Source organism: Vanessa atalanta, chromosome 18 (genome assembly GCF_905147765.1).
Source record: "Vanessa atalanta chromosome 18, ilVanAtal1.2, whole genome shotgun sequence".
NCBI classification, from domain to species: domain Eukaryota; kingdom Metazoa; phylum Arthropoda; class Insecta; order Lepidoptera; family Nymphalidae; genus Vanessa; species Vanessa atalanta.
Window position 1 is genome coordinate 2,708,035 of NC_061888.1, and position 19,032 is coordinate 2,727,066.

Genomic DNA, 19,032 nt, shown 5'->3' on the forward strand with positions numbered 1-19,032 from the left:
TTTATTTCAATAATCAAAAATTATAATAAAGAAAAATGTAATTTTTTTAGTATCATGTTTTAGAATTTTCATTATAAATACATGTGCTGTGAATTATCTCTTATCACCATTAAGTAATATACAATAAAACTTCTCAGTCAGTTGTATAAGTATAATTAGATCTTAATATTATACACTAGTGGGTTACAAAATAAAATATCAAGGATTCTTTTCTTCTTTAAATTTCTCCTGTATGGCTAATTTGTGGGAACCACAACATTCCTTGCCCATTAGGGATAGTAATCTCTGTTCTTTATCGCAACATCGTCTTTCAGTGTCCACGTTGAATTTATTAACACATCTAAAGTCGTGATCTTTTTCATACTTCATATAATCTTTAATAGCCTTCTTTATACGTTCATACTCTTTGGAACAGCAAACTTTTCCTGCATCGCTATAGCTTGGTGGCTGGGCAGGTAATGCCGCAGTCTTGTACATCCTTGCAAAGCCATCAGGGACACAACAAGGTCTGCCTAATACTGGACAGGGACCGAGTTTGATAGGAGGTAACCCGTATGGCAATGGTTCAGCCTCGTCTTCATCATCTTCTGCTTTCTTCTTTTCTTCGTCTTCTTGCATCATTGTTACTGGACAATTTGCTTTGTGTTTGTAAGATGGACAATATGGTCGATGACTCTTTCTTGCTGCGACGTTAGTAGTTTCTGTCATACACTCACAGTCGAATGTCTTGCAAGGTGGAGATGGCTTTGGTGGATTACATTTACAATCTTTATCATCAGCAATTTCGACACAATCGAAAACTTGCAATTTTCGTTTTGACTCCTTTACGTCAAAATTATAGACTAAAGCTTGGCGTGCAGCCACTTTATTACGAGTATCTGAATTTTTCGTATTAAGGGGAATCGTTGGCAAATCGAACAAATTCGTATTTTCAAATTGACTCCATGTACATCCACTTCGACCACAACTACACCCAACTTTATTGCTTGATGGCTCATTTCCAGGAGTAGATTGATAATAACAGTTTTGCTTAAGATTTTCTGTGATAAATTGTTTTCCGTTCAAAGATACATTAAATCCCGGAACATTAGTGACACTATATATGTATGCGACTGTTTTATTAGAATTAGGGTTCATGCCCAACTTTTTTTGTTGTTCATCACAAGTTTCTCCCGCTTGTGTTGTGCCACCGCACCCTGAACATACAACTTTACCTTGTTTACCTTCTTTTTCTAACATTTCGGGACATTCTTCACGATGCCAACGATCATCTTTACAAACACAGGTACCACACACTTTTCTTGTAACATCTCCTTTTGTTTCAGTTACTTTACCTGCTGCTTCTCGTTTATATGTTTCTAAGTTTCTAATATATGTTCTGACCTTATGAGCTAATGGACAATTTGCATTTCCACATGGACCTGTGATATCACCCATTCTGATCTTATCGATGGGATATGATTTTTTAAGCTGTGCCTCTGTATCTTCCACATCATGCTTACAACTAGCTCCATCCGGATCTCTCTGTACACCGCAACTCTGTAATTCTGTACAAATTTCAATTTTTTCTTGTGCATTATTTGTTAACGTGGGATCTTCTAATGTAGTCGTTTCATAGAGACTGCCCACCATACAGAAGTTTGGATCGTCACCCTCGACCCTTTTACATTGAAACATGCTTGGTGCTTTATTTGTTCTGAAAACAAAGGTGTCTGGATCTTTCATTAATTGCTGGAATTCTGTAATAATACTTTCTCCTAAAGCACTTAATCGGAGTATGAAAGAAATTTCCCCAACTTGCTTGCAACAGCATTCAGCAAATAGCGGCGTATTTTGTTTTATGGTAAGCGGTTCGTGGATCTTACTAGCTACAGCAGTTTCTTTTAACATATGGAAGAATTCTGTTTCCCAATGCATAGTTCCAATACCAACAAAAATGTCTACTTCATTTTCATCATCATTCCAGATTTCAATTTCCAATGGGAACTTACTCAATATCATGAGTACTGTATCTGAATAAGAGGGAAATAAATACGATTTTCCAACTCTTATGGTCCGTGACCATTTTCGTCTGCCACTGTCGTCGCACTCGATGATATCATCCTTTGTGTTTTCGTTTAAAGCTAATTGGCCCTCTTTAATTATAAATTCCACTTTGGGACCAAATCTTATTTTGACAATTAGTTTTTTATTTGCACCGCTCGATTCTTCATCGTCGAATACGAAGATTGTCACCTTGTCTATGAATATTTCTACGAGATACATTTGCTCCATTACCTGTTGAGTTCAACAGTTTTTTATCAGATACGCATTAATTTTCTTCTGTTGTCACTACTGGGCACAATAAACCAATTGGATTAGACAATGAAAAATATATCGCGTTGTATTGAACCGTATTAAAAGCATCGGACCATCGATCGTTATTTAGTGTATATTTTTAAATGAATGAAAAATAAACTTACGGCGGTTTTATTTCAGTCCTGTTTCTAAAATATCATCACTATGGACACTGAAAATTTTATTTTGTAACCCGAAAGTTAGGTTTTTTCCTGAACTTTATACAACTGACATTTTGTTGTTATTCATCTACGTTTGAAAAACGAATGTCATGAACAATGTATGTGACTTTGATAAATTTAATATTCATTTAACAAAAAGGTTCATAGCATTTAATTTATTAAAATAATGTCTGAATGGCTATAATGTCGTCGCTTTGGTAAATGGTATTTTTTGGAAATATTTTAAATTACATATTTCACGAATAAACGTGATTCTTTGTGCGTTTTTTTATCTATAACAATTAAGATTTGAAATTACCGGAGATAATATAAAAATATTTTTAATTTAGGATAATTTTATTGTGCTTCTTATTTTAAATACAAAATTTCTTACTTTTACTTACTCATTTCTTATAAAATGCTAAGCAATAGCTTAAATTAAATATAATGCTTTGTATTTTTGATTCGGAATTGCTTCGGTTAATCAAAACTTCGATACAGAGTGAAAATACGAGAAAATAAAAATCAAGAGTTTTCACTTAACTATTGTTTTTTTTATTATGACAAAAAAATGGCGATGTAAAAATCGTAATAAGGTCTGATTTTGAACAGAAATACGCTTGTTACATACAAGCGTATTAAATTTAATTGATACGTCGATCTGATTTTTAACAACACATTCAAAAACATAATCCAGTGAAAGATTTTTTCTTGTACTTAATACGTGTTTAAAATTCATTTCATGCTTCTGCTATGAAGGAAGCCATTCCAACAGACACAAGAGTTCAACATGTATCGAATGATGACGGATATCTCCCTAGCCAATTTGGAGCGGCGTAAAAACACGCTTATTTCCAATAAATACTGCACATATCCGTGTCAACAGCCAGCACTAACAGCGTGACGAAAAAATGGATCTACCTCTCCTTAATAGAATACACCGGTGGCACATATTTTTAATCTCCAAAAGCTTGTTGTCCGTGTCTTGGTGTATCTTAATTTTCGTTTGTTTTTTTCATTTTAGTGTGCGTGCATGTTTTCATAACCATACAGCATCAAATTTAAGTATTAGATCCTCGTCAGACTTTAACTGCTTTTAATTTTACTCGAACGTGAACTATATTGACCGCAACATAACAATGCTTCTTTTAATTTCAGATGATGACGATATAAATGATTTCCATACTTTTTTTATAACGGACCAGCTGGTTGCTCATAGCCGAGCTTGTCCTGAACGAGTCGCTTGCTGGGCGGGCAGAAGAAATAAAAACACCGAAAACATGAAGACTTGGAAACATATAATGAGGTACACGTAGATACATCATAGCCTACGTTTATTTTTACTGCTAAAACTCAATATGTAGTACTAATTAATTAGAATTTGAAAATACTTTGAGTACTGATGTTTAACAAGTTTCAAGATTAAATTGATTTATGGAAAGATTGTTATTAATAGCAGATTTAAGATCTAATTAATCTTAGAATTACTTAGATAAAATGTTAATACTTGTTCTATCGATAGGTAAGGTAGATTACGATGATCTCATCGGATATTCGACCAATAAATATCTGTATTGTCTATGCCGTAACTCGGTTTGTAGGATGAGTTAGAGGATGAGCCACCAATACAACCACAAGGTACAAAACATGTTAGATTAGGTACTGCTGGTGATAAAAACCTTTTTTTAACAAATTCATTTCTCGAAGCAAAAAAAAATTACTGTTAAATAAAACTTGTCAGGTCAGGTCCGGTCAGGATTTGTTAAAGGTGACATAAATCTGCATAGAAATATTACTATAATCAGCGTCTTTCAGGGTCAACTGCATGCTTATTTTTTCTTTGATTGTGAAACTAAAAAAATATATTGAAATTTAAAAGTATAAAAAAAGATATTTTTTATCGATAAAATACCGTCACCCACATTCGAACTTCTAAGTTTTCGCCTAATTTGCATTTAAATGCACGTGTTTTCACTGCCGCTAATGGTTTTCGTTTTATAGACAAAGACGAGCACTTAACACTAGTCGATCCATTTGTTCACCTGCCTTTCAAATAACGGCAATACGGAATAGACAAATATATTGTCCGTAGAAATCAGGCCCATAAGTATAACATAGCTACCTAAACGACGGTGTCATATCATACATGTGCACGAAATTATTACATCTTTACTGAGCATTTAAAAATTATGTTTTATTTCAGTAACAAATTGTTATCGACGATGGTCAATACTACAGCCCTCAAAGAAGCTACTCTGAGAGGAATTAAAGGACAGGATTGTGATTCCTATAGCCCTTGTCCGATAGATGAAAAAAATTTGCCAAAATTGATGAAAAACTTTGCAGTTTTAACAAATTCGAGATAAATTTCTCACTTTGTAATCATTCTCTTTAAGATTGTCATTCGTACAGTTGATCCAAACATAGACATTATATATAGCAACATTTTGTTTTAATTTAAAATATAAATTAAAAAAACTAGATCATTGTTTTATTTTACTAAACTTAACTTGGCTAAAACGGAAAGTTACCTGGACAGTCACACCAGTGGATATCAGACCTGTTTTAGTTGGCAAGAATTTATATTAATTTTACAAATGCTAACTAGCTCTGTCTATTGTGCATAAGGTAAACTACTGAACAAAATATGATGAAAATTTTCCATATAGGAAGCTTGAACCCCAAGGGAGGACATATGCTACTTTTTTATACCAAAAACCGACGAATTCCATTCGAAAGATTCGGCGAAAACTAGTCTTATATAAAACGCACAAATATTGCAAAACGTTTTATGAAAAAGTTTATATTAAGTGTTTGTGTGTTTAAGGTTAAAAAAGGTTTATAGGTTATAGAATACATTTGGGAATTCAAATGAACCGAGAAATCCAAATTTTGAATATTACGTGGGAAGGGCCTGGAAAAGCGAAACTATACTGTAAGGCTATTTCAAAATCAAAATATACTTTATTCAAGTAAGTTTATACAAGCACTTTTGAATCGTTATTTAACAAACTATTTAAAGTAAAGCTACCACCGGTTCGGAATGTACATTCTACCGAGAAGAACCGGCAAGGAACGCAGTAGTTACTCTTATTCAACATCTAAAAATACAGTCATGTTAGTTAAATACAATTATATATGTTTATTACGTCTCCTGCATGGAAGTCAACAAGAATTAACTCCATGCTTTTTTATCATCTATATGTTTTGGTCGACGATTTGATGTTAAGCTTTTCTAGGCCACACAATATCGAAAATTTGGCTTTATCGGTTCATTTGCATTTGTCACCCGTTTATCCCGACGTAATGACTGAACTATAAGGCCTATAGCTATTTAAGGGTGACATATTATGACTATTGTTATTTTATTATTTAAATAAAATGTTATTATATTATTATGTTATGTTATGTTACTATAATTAAGACACGAAAAAGAAAATAATTACTTAATTTTATTTAACGTCCTGCGTCTCATATCAATAAACAAATATTATATCAGTAATATAATTTAATATTAAATAAAATACTATCTAAAATTTATTTTGTTGCTTCAACATGTCAGCGATGTTTTCGAAGTTCAGTTTTAATGCGCAGTCCAAGGGCGTGAATCCCAGTAAATCTGGAAGATCTGTCTTGACATCGTGGTGCAGCAAGTATTTGACAACATCGGGATTGTTGCAAAGAACGGCCTGAAAGGGAAAGTAGTTGTAATAAATGAACCTTGTCGAGTATTTTCAGTACTAATGGTCGCTCAATTGCTTAAAAAATAAATTTTATTTATTTAATTTTTATCGTACATGCTGGCAACGTCAGTATGACGTAGAAAAAACGATGGGGCGAGATCACCTTCGCCCCCTGAGGAGAGCACCCCCGACGCACGAACAGAGGGACACAATTACACACTACACGGGACACAATTATGAAACCTCACTGATCCGTGACGATGACGATCATTGCATGCATTAGTGGGGAGGAATCCCACATAACCCGGTTCCCTCCCCAAGAGCCCGGATATCTTTCTGAAGGTTTCCACTGCGTGACAAAAAAAGATCGACAATGGAGTAAGATCGCACCGATCAAATTTCTGGCTGATTCGACCATCTTTAATAAGCTGTTCTATTGTATTACTTGAAGAACAAGTTCAATATCGTTTTACCCGCTTTTAATTTAGACTATGAATGTGACAACTATGAAATTCAATTTATTGTTAGATAATTTACATTGGAAACGTTACCAACCTTGTGTAAGGGAGTTTGTTTAATCTCGTCCATAGCATTGAGATCTGCTCCAGCTATCCTCAGAGTCTCCAGCTTGTCAACGACCCCACTCCTGGCGGCTAGAGACAACATCTCTGCGACGGGTTTATTGTCCACAGAAGCTAAATGAGCCCCGCATTGCTTCAGCAATGTTATAACTGTGTGATTGTCTTTATGTATTGCTGTTAGTAGGGGGGTTTCACCGCATCTGGGGGGGGGGGAAATGTTTTTTTTATTTTTATTTTAAGCGTCATTCGTGTCAACGTGTATTTTAATCATATATTGTTATTTATTTTAGAATACACTAAATTATAAGTTTTATAGTGCAGATTAATTTTAAATCACTAATTTTTATCAGTTAGTACATTGAATACACTTTCAGTAAAATATCTCTTAAAATATTAAGTAGATTTAACATTACAAAATTAAATAATATTTACTATTTATATATAATATTATCTAATGTCTATCTTGCCTCGTCTTCAGATGCACATTGGCGCCATTTTTTAATAAGTATTCTATAATCGGTATGTTTCCTTTTAGTATCGCTTCATGGAGAACTGTTCTGCCTTCTGCATTCTGGACGTTTACATCCGCGCCCATGTCTGAAATGTTTTAAGTAACAACTTCGATCAAAGAAATGTTGATTCTTTGGTTTCACACCACCCATCAGGTGATCTAGTCAAATTACATATCAATTGGTCGATGACTGAGCCGAGATGGCCCAGTGGTTAGAACGCCTACATCTTAGCCGATGATTGCAGGTTCAAATTCAGACAAGCAACACTGAATTTTCATGTGCTTAATTTGTGTTTATAGTTCATCTCGTGCTCGGCGGTGAAGGAAAACATCGTGAGGAAACTTGCTTGTGTCTAATTTCAACGTAATTCTGCCACATGTGAATCCAGGGATCAAGAATCAGAGCAACAAGTATAAAAATATAAATGGCGAATGCGCGAGTATGATGTGAGAGTGTCCGTATTACATCGTTAGTTTTTTTTTACGAAATATTTATGTTAAGCAACACAATGACTGTAGAGTACTCAGCCATGACCAGTACACAATTATATATATGAATACTTTTTACTACACTTCAGAATATTTTCGCGTTAAACGTATATCTAACTTTCCGGTTACTTCTATTCAACTGCCTAAAAAAATGACCAAACTTACAATTAAAACATAAAATATAAAACCATAATTCAATGGTGTTTCTTATTTATTTATATCAATTTACTACGAATAAAATTAGACACATTTGAAAAGACAATACATGACATTCATTTACTTATAAATATGATATGTCATTCACCCCATCCCTCGAGACAATACGTAATAGTTTCAATAGTTCGGCAATATAAATCAAGATATTAAAACCGTTCTCACCCAACATTTTCATCACGGCTCTCACATCGTCGTGTTCTATCGCGTACAGAAGCAACGAGCTGAACACTTTCTCTGTAACCTCTATCAATTTCTTCGGCGACTGAATGTTCAAACTTGACGCTAATGCATCTATCAGAGTATTATCCTGAATATTGTATTGTTCTTTTAATATATAGTACATAAGTTTACGGCAACATTATATAATGTTTATATATCATTAAGACATAAAAATGCGCTTGTTTTGATCAATAAATTAATCTAATTGTCTTGTGTAAAATTTGACACTTTTCTGAAATTAAAACTGCCTCTGCGTCGTTAGATAAACCATTAAGAAATACTTTAATTTCTGAACGGACATTTTATAAATATATACCTCTAGAGCGATTGATGAAGTATTTGTTAATTCTCCTCTTATATTTGTCACCATCATCTGAAAAAACAGTAATTCTTGTTAAAAATAGATGAACATTACTTTATAATAGATATGTCATTCAACATAGTAAAATGTCATAAATATCATAAATGCCCCAACAAACAATCTCCAGTTGCAGTGAGAAAATTCTTAATTTTATACTTTTATTATGTAAATACTGTTATCGGTCTATTAATTTAAAATTTTCGAATACAAGTTAATCTAACATTTTAACAAATTGTATTATAGATATCCAACAAAAAACACTTCTTCAAGTAGGGGTCTCTCAGGGATTAATATTTGGTCCGATTATATTTCTGAGTTTGATAACGTCTGTTTTTGAACAAGTCTCGATATAAATATGCAACTTGAAGATAATACCTCAATCTTCTGCTGATACGTGAGTTCAGTCTTTGATAGTACGTAGGACAGTTTAGTGAGAGCGGCCTCGGGTGTCATATCGTATCCCGACACAACTCCGCATTCTGCTATAAGCTACAAATATATTTATGTATTTATTAATTATGTCAAGTTAAATTTTAATAAATATTTATCTCAACCAAATTAAAAATTTACATATTTGTATAATTTTATTTAATGTATAATTTTAGCATCATCATTTTCATTATGATTATAAATGTTCCATTCCAACTAAGATTTGAAGAAACTTAAATATGTACAGTTTAAAGCTTATCATTTACCATATCCTATATTTTTTAATAATAATTTAAAAAAAAAAACATTACAATCATCAACAAAGTATTAAAAGTCAAATCCTCCTCTCCTTTTGAAGAGTAAAATACTAAGAATAGTAATATTTTCAGTTAATCTTTGATTCTTACCCTTCCAGTCTCATACAAGGGTGCAACCACACTGCCCTTAGTGCACTGAGTAATATTGACAACTATAACGCCTCTTTTGACCGCGGCTGATATCTCTTTGAATACGTCCTCTCTATTCGATGGAATGTTTCCAGCTCCGTAGCTTTCTAAGACAATACCTAAAAATCAAATTTAAAAAGATTTAATAATAATATGAAATACTTTTTTTTTATCCGCGGTGGTCATTGACGTATTAATATTTAAGTATGGTTTAAAATTTTCTCAATGATTGATTTGCATTGTGTTATTATTTATTCTAATTATTGTCCATATTAAATGTAAACTTAACAATTTACGATAGTTAATTTTGGTGTCAATAATTGACCTCAACAAAGTAATCTCGTTCCTTCACCCGAATTACGGAAATTACCTTCAACTTACCTTCAATGGATGGCTGACAAAAGGCTTTGATCACAGATGAACTGATACTTGGAAATATCCTCAACAGACCTACATTCTTCGACATTTTCGCGTGTAAGTGACATTTCTCAATCACCGTCGGCTTGAATATCGCCTTCTTATTCACTTCGAAGTCTATCCCAACATCGACGAGAGGTACGCAGTTCGGTGAGTCGAACGCATAGAAATTATTCACTGATATCTTTCTAGTTCTTAAAGAAAGTAATAAAATTGGCTTGATTACAATGCACACTGTAGACACTGATCCGGCAAATTTCGGTACAAGTGAGAATTTTTAAAAAATTATATTATTTAATAGTAAAGTAGAAAAAGATTATGCACCGTATTAAAAACATAATAAAGTCTAGATAAAATATGGAACCACGTTTTAAAAGTACTTATTTAAAATATCTGTACACATCGACATTTACAAATTGTTAACAAGATATAATTGTGACTTCATCAGTGAGTAGACAGATGTTATGTTTGTTGTTGGAGTTTTTAATTATCACATTTTATTATTGGCATTTTAGAGAATTAGGAAGCTTAGTATTGTTGTGTTCCGGTTTGAAGAGTGAGTGAGATAGGGACATCTTAGTTCCAAAGGTTGATGACGCATTAGCGATGAAAGTGATTAATATTTTAGTGGTTAATAGTTTTTACGGTGCCATTGCCTACGGTTCCAGTAACGGCTTACTACCAGGTCCCCATTTGCCAGTCTCCTAAACTAATTTTAATAGATAAAAACTTAATTATTTAAGTTATAAAAGTTTAAGATTATGTCATAACTCAAGCATGTCTAATAATGTATTGTTCACGATTATCAGCGAAACTATTACGCCGTGACTTCTTTAAATAAACATCAATAAGTATATCTCTATTTTTAGTATGCCAAATCAATTAAATTTTTTGATCTTCGGATTTCCCGTAAAATTTACACAATATTTTTTTAAACGTTCACGCTAATTCAAATTTCAAATATCAAGATTGATTGAATGAAAGAAGGAAAGGTATTAAGTTTATGTACATGCACATAATACATTATCAATGACGTTTATACATATGTATGTATGATCTTAAAATAATATATTTTTTTAATATTATTGTGATCGAGGTCAAAATCATTATTTAATAAAGAAGCGTTACACTTGCATATTGGTTGTTGAGATCTACCGCCTTTTGGGCGGCAAGTTACCACATTCTGGTTGTAAAGAGTACTTTAGAAAAATATTCCCTTGTCTATTCGTATCTCAAACCTGAGACGAACCATAAAGACTTCGCAAAAGATAAGAATTGTAATTATGGAAAAATATCTGTTTGTATCGTCGTTGATGTAAGTAATAACAATATTACGACGATGTTATCTAGAGCTGTCTATTGATACATTTGTATAAATGAGATAAATAAATAGACTTAGTCAGTTTAACCTTCAATATATTACCACACAGAATTAACACGTTAACTTAAATGAAACATGAAAAAGGGTGTGTCAGTCGTGCCTCTTGTTCTTCTTGGGAGATGAGAATTCTGAGAGTAATGTGTGGTGTTACGCGAATGGATAGAGTAAGGAATGAGTACATAAGAGGAAGTTTGAAAGTGGCACCGGTAACCGAGAAGCTATCTGGAAACCGGCTGTCTTGGTATGGGCATGTTACGCTGCGGAATGAGGAACATGTTGTGAGAAAGGTTTTGATGGATGTGGATGGATGTAGAGGTAAGGGACGACTAAAGAAACGATGGATGGATTGTGTGAAAGACGATATGGTTAGAAAGAATGTTACTTGTGAGATGACGTCCGACAGAGAAGTATGGAAGAAGAAGACATGCTGCGCCGACCCCAAGTAAAATTGGGATAAGGCCAGGAGGATGATGAATCGCGCCTCTTGTTATATTATAAATTCGAAAATTAGTTCGTTTGTTTGTGGGTTTCACGTTTTAACTCACTTGGTGGTTGGTATTTTTCCAAGCCCGTCTGGATAGATACTCATCAGATATTCTACCGTCAAACAGTGTAATACTTAGTATTTTTGTGTTTCAGTTTTAAGAATGTGTGAACCAGTGTAACTTCAGGCACAAGGGACATAACATCTTAGCTCCCAAAGTTGGTGGCGTTTTTAATATAAGGAATGGTTAATATTTCTTACAGCGCTAATGTCTATAAGCGGTGTCGACCACTTACCATCTGGGGGACAATATGCGGCTAACTATTACATAAAAAAACGCCTAAGCTGATAAACCGATCCTCATAAAATTTAGCCTAAAACATAATGTATTTATAACTTTAAAAACAAAATCAAATATGACGTATCAACATGTATAATATTTTTACTTATAGTTCATTTCAACCAAAAGAGGGCAATAACCAAATAAACAAAATTTGTCGCGAAATCATTGGTCGAGAGCTGGAATAATCTATGATATTCATTGTTTTCGGAAAATGGCGTTTTTAACGTCGATAAAGCCTTTAGCCGAACTTTGAAAGTCAAATTAAAGTGGATATAAGTATTTGAATAAGAATATATTAATCAAGAACTGTTATTATTATCATTAGCAAATTGCAAAAAATACGTAATTTACGGTTTGTTTATCTTTATTCCTTCAATTGGAACAGGTTAACATGATTTTATCTACACACGTATCGTCTTTGTGAAATTTTATTGATAATTTAATCATTGAATTATTTTCAGTAGTTGATGTATGTATTGTATTTTATTGTACTAAAAGTATCCCATTATCTGTTTCCCTAGAATAAAATAAATAAAAATAAATACCTGTTCCCCCTAAACAACTTGCTTCCAAAGAATATCGTCACTTCGGGAATGTTTAGTCCACCAGCTATCAACAAGGACGACACGAAATTATCAGCGCCATCGCTTCTCGGTTCAAATATTGGTATCTAAAAGAAATAATCTCATCCAGTAAATAATGAACCAAGATTCGTGTTATTTTGACGAATTTTGAAACCTACATCAATATCGACATCGTATCCAATTTTCTTTAAAAAAATATGACTAATATTATATGACGTCAAACCAACAATTAAATCGAAAACTTAGCTAATAATAATTAAAAGAGCGTCTGCAGCATTAATCCTTGAACTGTTTTTGTGTCTAGCAGTTGTCACAGCCTTCTTCGGTAAAGATGCAAGCGTGAGAGTAAGAAGTAAGATGCGACCACTGAGCCATCTTGGCTCAAGTGTATAATTCCTCAATAATAAGGATCGCCATCTTAACTTTATGTACTTACATATAAAAAAAAATTGTATTTTAATAATTGTAAGATACCTGCGATCCAGTAAAAACGATAGCTTTCCCGATATTCTCAAACATGAACGATAAAGCCGATGCGGTGTATGATAATGTGTCGGTGCCGTGTAAGACTACGAAGCCGTCGTATTGCTCGTAATATTTCTGAAAACCAAGAATACTACTTGTAATTGAATAAAAGTTGGTGTTGTTTAAAAAATGTAAATCTTAATATTTAAGAGTATGTCTTAGGATTTACCCACATGAGTTGGTAAATGTAAGTATTTCTGAAAATGGAACGATTTTTTCCGGGCTTTTACCATTCGGATTCAATGTATGCTAGATTATTTACCGTGCATATAATATAAATCCTAAGATTTGCCAAGTGAATGGTGGTAAAAGTACGATATGCAAACCTTTTTGGACATTCACCATTAACAATTAGTAAATCTTAGATTTTACTGGAAAATCTTAGGATCTATCGTAGTACAAGCTTTTACAGTAACATATCTTTATAGTTGATCTTATCCTTTGTAAAGTCTCTTGCATTGTAGGTAAGTATAATATAAATGAGTAACTTGCTGTCGCCTGCAGCTTTGCTCGCGTTTAAGCGCTTAGTCAGGTGCTAGGCGTGAAAAGTAGCCTATAAGGAAATACTCCTTGGAGTTAAATCTCGCTCATACCAAATTTTATCAAATTCTGTTATGTTTTTCAGACAGACAGAATTACTTCCGCGCTTATAATATTACTATAGATTATCTGTATTCATTTATTATAGTTTTTTCGAATGATGATTTGGTTCCAGAGCGAATAATGATGTCGAAAATATCAAATATTTGGTGTAATAAAATTATACAAAAACACACTAAGCCTACTACTACTGAAAATGTACGTTGGCTCACCATGATATCTTCTGCAATCCTTATCCACTCGACTTCTGTCATGTTCGAAGAATCCAATAGAGTTTCATATTCCAATATCTTATAACATATTCTCATATCTAATTCTTTTGCTTCTGTAATTTTTTTATTATAATTAGTAACTGATAGTATATTTTATTATGTATATGTTTATGGTAAATGAATGTTATTTAATATTACCGAAATGTAATTGTATTATAAAGCTGTAGATACTTATTACAGTAATTAAGTAGGATGGCGAGATTTCATTATAGCCAGTTTTGAGAACAAAATTTCTGTGACTTTGAAAAATATTTTTGGTAAAGATTTATGAAAATCCTTTGTTCTTTTAGTATGCTGTTTCTTTTCCCAAGACATTGTTGTAAAAATCTTAACCTGGTAACACAAGAAACGATGTGTCAAAGTCGGCTTCACTCAATCTGTGTCTCCAGAACATGTTGTCGTGAAGTTGGGGATATCCTCTGATGAGATTTTCGAAAGCATTTTTCTGTGGTATCAGAACTGGAACAAGTTTTTAAATTATTTAAAAAAAATTAAAAGTAATTAAATTTCTATTTTAATTTTTTCTTTTTGTAAAATTAGGTTCCTTATATATTAGTTTATTTATTATTGTTTGACTGCCTCGTTGGTCTAATGGTAGATCAGAAGTTAAAACCCCAAGTCGTGCCAATAAAAAGTTATTGGGTTTTATATTGCATGGCTATCGAAAGGAAAAGGAGACATTACAATTAGAGACCTAACGTTTTTTATTAATTTTAATACATTGCTGACAAACAGCGATCAATCAATTTTTATAAGACTGTCAAGGTCAAATTCATAAACATCATGGCGCCTAATGATGGTGCCTATCAATTGATATTAATTGTCTGTTTACTCATAGAATTTTATGGTTTTGAAAGTAGAATTCGTTAAATATTTGTTACGTAATCTGCATTTTTTTTCCACTACGATGTTATATTCTTTGTCTAGAAATAAAACAATAATACTTTTATTACACAAGTAATCAGATTTGTTGTAACAGTATTTTATTTTCTGCTTTATAATACTAAATTCAAAGTACAAAATGCCGTAGTCTGAAATTCTCTTTAAGATAAGAGAGATTTGAAGTTCACTGATGATGTCCTCCTGACCGATTTCACGGGCCACGACCGAGAGAAGTTATCTCTATTTCCTCATTCTCATTATCTGATGGAACAGTATCAGATACAACAGGAGTTCAGAGTTCAGTATGACCAACGGCTTTTAAAATTTAGACGCTTTCCAAGCTAAGGGGGTGTAAACAGACTTTATTATAATATAGACAAGCGGACGAGATAATGGGCCACCTGATGGTAGGTGGTCATCACCATAGCGCTGTAAGAAATATTCCATCCCTTTGATATTCAATGCGCTACCAACATTCGAAGCTAAGATGTTACGTCCCGCTTGCCTGTATACTCTAATCCAACCATAACAGGAAAAAAACCAAATAAACAACATTTGACAGCAAATTGTTTCATTGGTCGAGAGCTTGATTAATCTATGATATTCTCTATGGAATTGAGAAAACAAATTACGCGTTTGAACTTCGACGAAACTGTTATATTAGTATTTTGGAAGTAAAATTAAAGTGGAAATAAGTATATATTAATCATAAACTCTCAGTAGTGCACAATAACGCTGCGTTATTAGCAAATCGTATGGAATACGTAAATCTAAGGTTTGTTTATCTTTTTTCTACTTCCATTGGAATAGGCTATAGTTGCATTAGATCACACACGCTTCAAACCACAACAATAATAAGTACTGTTTGGCGGTAGAATATTGGATAGGTGGGTGGTACCTATACAGACGGTCTTACACCAATGACACATGACAGGGCTGTCATCGAGTAATTATAGTAATAATTTTTCCACGTTACATTGCATAGTATAAAAATATGTCACTTTGTTTATCTCAAATAACGAAAATGACAACGAATAAAATGACTCAGATTTAAAATGCAATTAATCGATGTAAATAAACATAATTTTACGTAAGCTATGTTCCGCGAGTAGTGATCAAAGGTTAATAAACTATTGACCCTGCTTCAATACTTACTTATATAACATGTTTTATCAGAACTTTCTTAACGGGAAATCCCGATAGCTTACACGTTCCATAAATCCTTTTTAATGTCGATTGCAAAAATACGGGCGGTTTATTTTAATATGATAGCAAATTAGGTCTTTCAAAAATGGAATATTGAATAATGGCCTGATTGGTGCAATTTTAGAATGTGTAACACAGACTAGAAAAAGCATTCCTATTTTAAATAAAAAGGAGTCAATTTAAAAACGATTTATTAGCTATGATTATTATTAAACTTATTATTATAATGAGAATATATCTTTTATTAGATTCTGTTAAATACCTACAATGAATGATGTAAATGAAAATAAAAAATACGTCTGTATTTATTTAAATTAAAAAAGGTACTTATGTATATTGAAATGATAAGTATCATATAAAATAAAGATTAAAAATGAGAAATATAATACAAATAAAACAGAAAAAAATAATTTAAATTTGTTTTCTATTTGCTATATACTTAAAATAATTATTGGACACAAGAATATACAAACATAACATGATATATAAAATTATTGAATACTATATATATCACATGTAACCGGGATACCGCGTTCGTGTAACAAAAGTTGGGGGATAATTGGAGGGCTTAGGAAGACGGAAAAAATAATACTCATGACATATACGTATTATTTTGTTGTGTAGGTATTATTAGCAAGTAATTATGTAATAATTGATAATGATGTAATTGTTAATGTTGTAATTTGTTTTGTTTTTTTAACAGACTTCTTTAACCTGAAAGTGTCTATGAGACATCGCTGTAAGTGATAAGATCTCGTTAATATATTTTTTCTGTTACTCTAATATCTTATGTTAGTAATTACTGTACCTAATTATGTTGTGAAACAAATTAATAAATTAATGTAGGTATATACATTTTTACGTACATCACATTATATATTTGACTATATGCTGACAATTTTCGAAATGAAAACAATTTACGTCCCCAGATCTTACATTACAAGACGTTTAAGATTTAAACCAAAACAAAGTTTTTTTTTTAAATTATATATTAGGCATATATATTATATTTTCGGTTCAGTACATATTATACATTAAAAAAAATGTTTGATTAGTAGTTAAAGATTCAGTCTTTATATGGCATCGGTAGATGGACTGTCAAACTGGTCACCTGATGGTAAGTGATCACCACTACCCATACACATTGACGCCGTGTGAAATTTTAACCATCTCTTAAATAACCAATGCGTTACCAACCTTAGGCGAGATGTTAAGTCCCTTGTGCATATAGTTAGACTGGCTCACTCACCCTTCAAACTGTAACACAGTGCAGCAATAAATATTATGGCGTGTGGTATCTACCCAGTCGGGGTTGCACAAAGCCCTAACACCGAGCCCATAAATATATTAGTTATTTGTGTAACATATATAATACAGTTCATTGTGAAAGTTTGTACAGTTGTTTTTTATGAAGGTAAAACAGAGGTAAGGTGTTGCATCGGATTGCTTACAAGTTCTTTAGAGGTGTTGCAATAATTACCAGTACTAGTACAATTATTTAAACCTCTCTCTCTCTCTCTTCTCTTTATATAAAATAAATTCAATTGATCTAGTTTCCAAAAAAAAACCGGTAACATATTCAACAGTACCATGTTTTTTTAAATACGATATTTAAATGACATAAAACTAGTTAATTTCTAAGCGAGTACTATTTATCATTTAATACTGGACACATTTTTATCAGATATATATTCTAGTTATAATGGGCTTCACTCATGAGTATATTTTTTTCTAATCTATTTTTGGTAATCTAAAGTCGTTTATACGTACAACATTAAATATTCTAGCGTATTATTTACAATAAAACCACACTTTTTAATATATCTTTGATATGTCTATGACTATGTCAGAGTTATGACAATAATAGTGACACTTACCCCCATCCTTATTTTTCACCATACCGATCGTACCACCAGTATATAAAACCAAAACACGCCTTTCATTACGACCGAGTGTTTTAACAGAATTCGCCGTATTCAATAAAGATAACTCAACAAAACTACGCGCTTTCTTCACCTTCGCCTCGATTTTCGTACTAACATTATTCACGGAACCATTCGTAGTTGTATCGTGTGCACCTTGACCGTTTTGTACGGAGCCGATCTCGTTAGGCATGTTTTTATGATTTATAGGTTACTTTCAAGAGCATATGCCACGCTGAAGTCTGTCGGCAAACTGAATCGGATCACATCACAGAATTGAGAATATAGAGTAGTAAATCAAATGACCTTATGAAATAGTTACGCAAGTCAACAAACTTATAACGATGTAGTACACACTCGTGACTTATATTATTAAATACTTCTCTAGTTTTAATTAATCTTGGATGTTTATAAAAGTGAATGTATTCGATCACTAATTGTTTACACTTAACGTCCGCGTCAGTAATACGACACAGCACTGCGTTCTTAAAATAAACGTCATAGTTAGTCTATTATTAGTTAACTAATTAGTGTTAAAATAACGCTTCGTTGGTGTTTTGGCCAGCATAGACGGCTGAAAGTCTTAAGGAACCGAAACTAGTACAGTTTCGGTTCCCCGGTCAGACTACTAAATTTGGTCGTCAATAAATTCTTAATGGCAGTGCAGACTACCGTGGCTAGAAAAGCAAGTAAAGTCTTTGACCTTGAAACCTAATCTCTCTCGTGTTATGATGCTTATCAGTCCAACTATTACAGTTTGTGAAGAGAGAGTGCACCCGTGTTACGAAAATATGATACGTTTATTATTTATTAGTTTATAATGAACATTAATACTAATAATTTGTAATTTCAGTAGTTCATGATGACAAAATAAATTCAAGCTTGATAATGAATCTCTAACATATCTCTCAATACCACGCAATAATCAAATTATTTCTCGTGACAGATCAAACTTTTTAAAAAGAGAAATATACGTGTTTGTG

At 32.6% G+C, this 19,032-nt stretch overlaps 2 protein-coding genes across 3 annotated transcripts; both read right to left on the reverse strand.

Annotated features, from left to right (window-relative positions):
- Positions 1 to 137: 137 nt before the first annotated feature.
- On the reverse strand, positions 138 to 2,570 carry LOC125070833. Its single transcript, XM_047680819.1, has 2 exons — positions 2,463 to 2,570; positions 138 to 2,277 (listed from the first exon to the last, which is right to left on the reverse strand). Exon 2 carries the CDS (start codon positions 2,272 to 2,274, stop codon positions 199 to 201), a length of 2,076 nt encoding a protein of 691 aa, XP_047536775.1. The 5' UTR covers positions 2,275 to 2,277; positions 2,463 to 2,570; the 3' UTR covers positions 138 to 198.
- A 3,361-nt stretch (positions 2,571 to 5,931) lies between these two features.
- On the reverse strand, positions 5,932 to 18,492 carry LOC125070950 (L-asparaginase-like). Of its 2 annotated transcripts, XM_047680976.1 has the most exons (13): positions 18,005 to 18,490; positions 14,373 to 14,498; positions 13,980 to 14,092; positions 13,117 to 13,242; positions 12,604 to 12,728; positions 9,815 to 10,044; positions 9,395 to 9,552; positions 8,934 to 9,047; positions 8,514 to 8,570; positions 8,141 to 8,285; positions 7,230 to 7,359; positions 6,737 to 6,962; positions 5,932 to 6,187 (listed from the first exon to the last, which is right to left on the reverse strand). In XM_047680976.1, exons 1-13 carry the CDS (start codon positions 18,240 to 18,242, stop codon positions 6,029 to 6,031), a joined length of 1,947 nt encoding a protein of 648 aa, XP_047536932.1. In that variant the 5' UTR covers positions 18,243 to 18,490; the 3' UTR covers positions 5,932 to 6,028. The 2 variants fall into 2 exon arrangements, with proteins under 2 accessions (XP_047536932.1, XP_047536933.1); XM_047680977.1 differs by lacking the exon at positions 5,932 to 6,187 and having other exon boundaries at positions 6,831 to 6,962; positions 7,195 to 7,359; positions 18,005 to 18,492.
- Between the last annotated feature and the right edge of the window lie 540 nt (positions 18,493 to 19,032).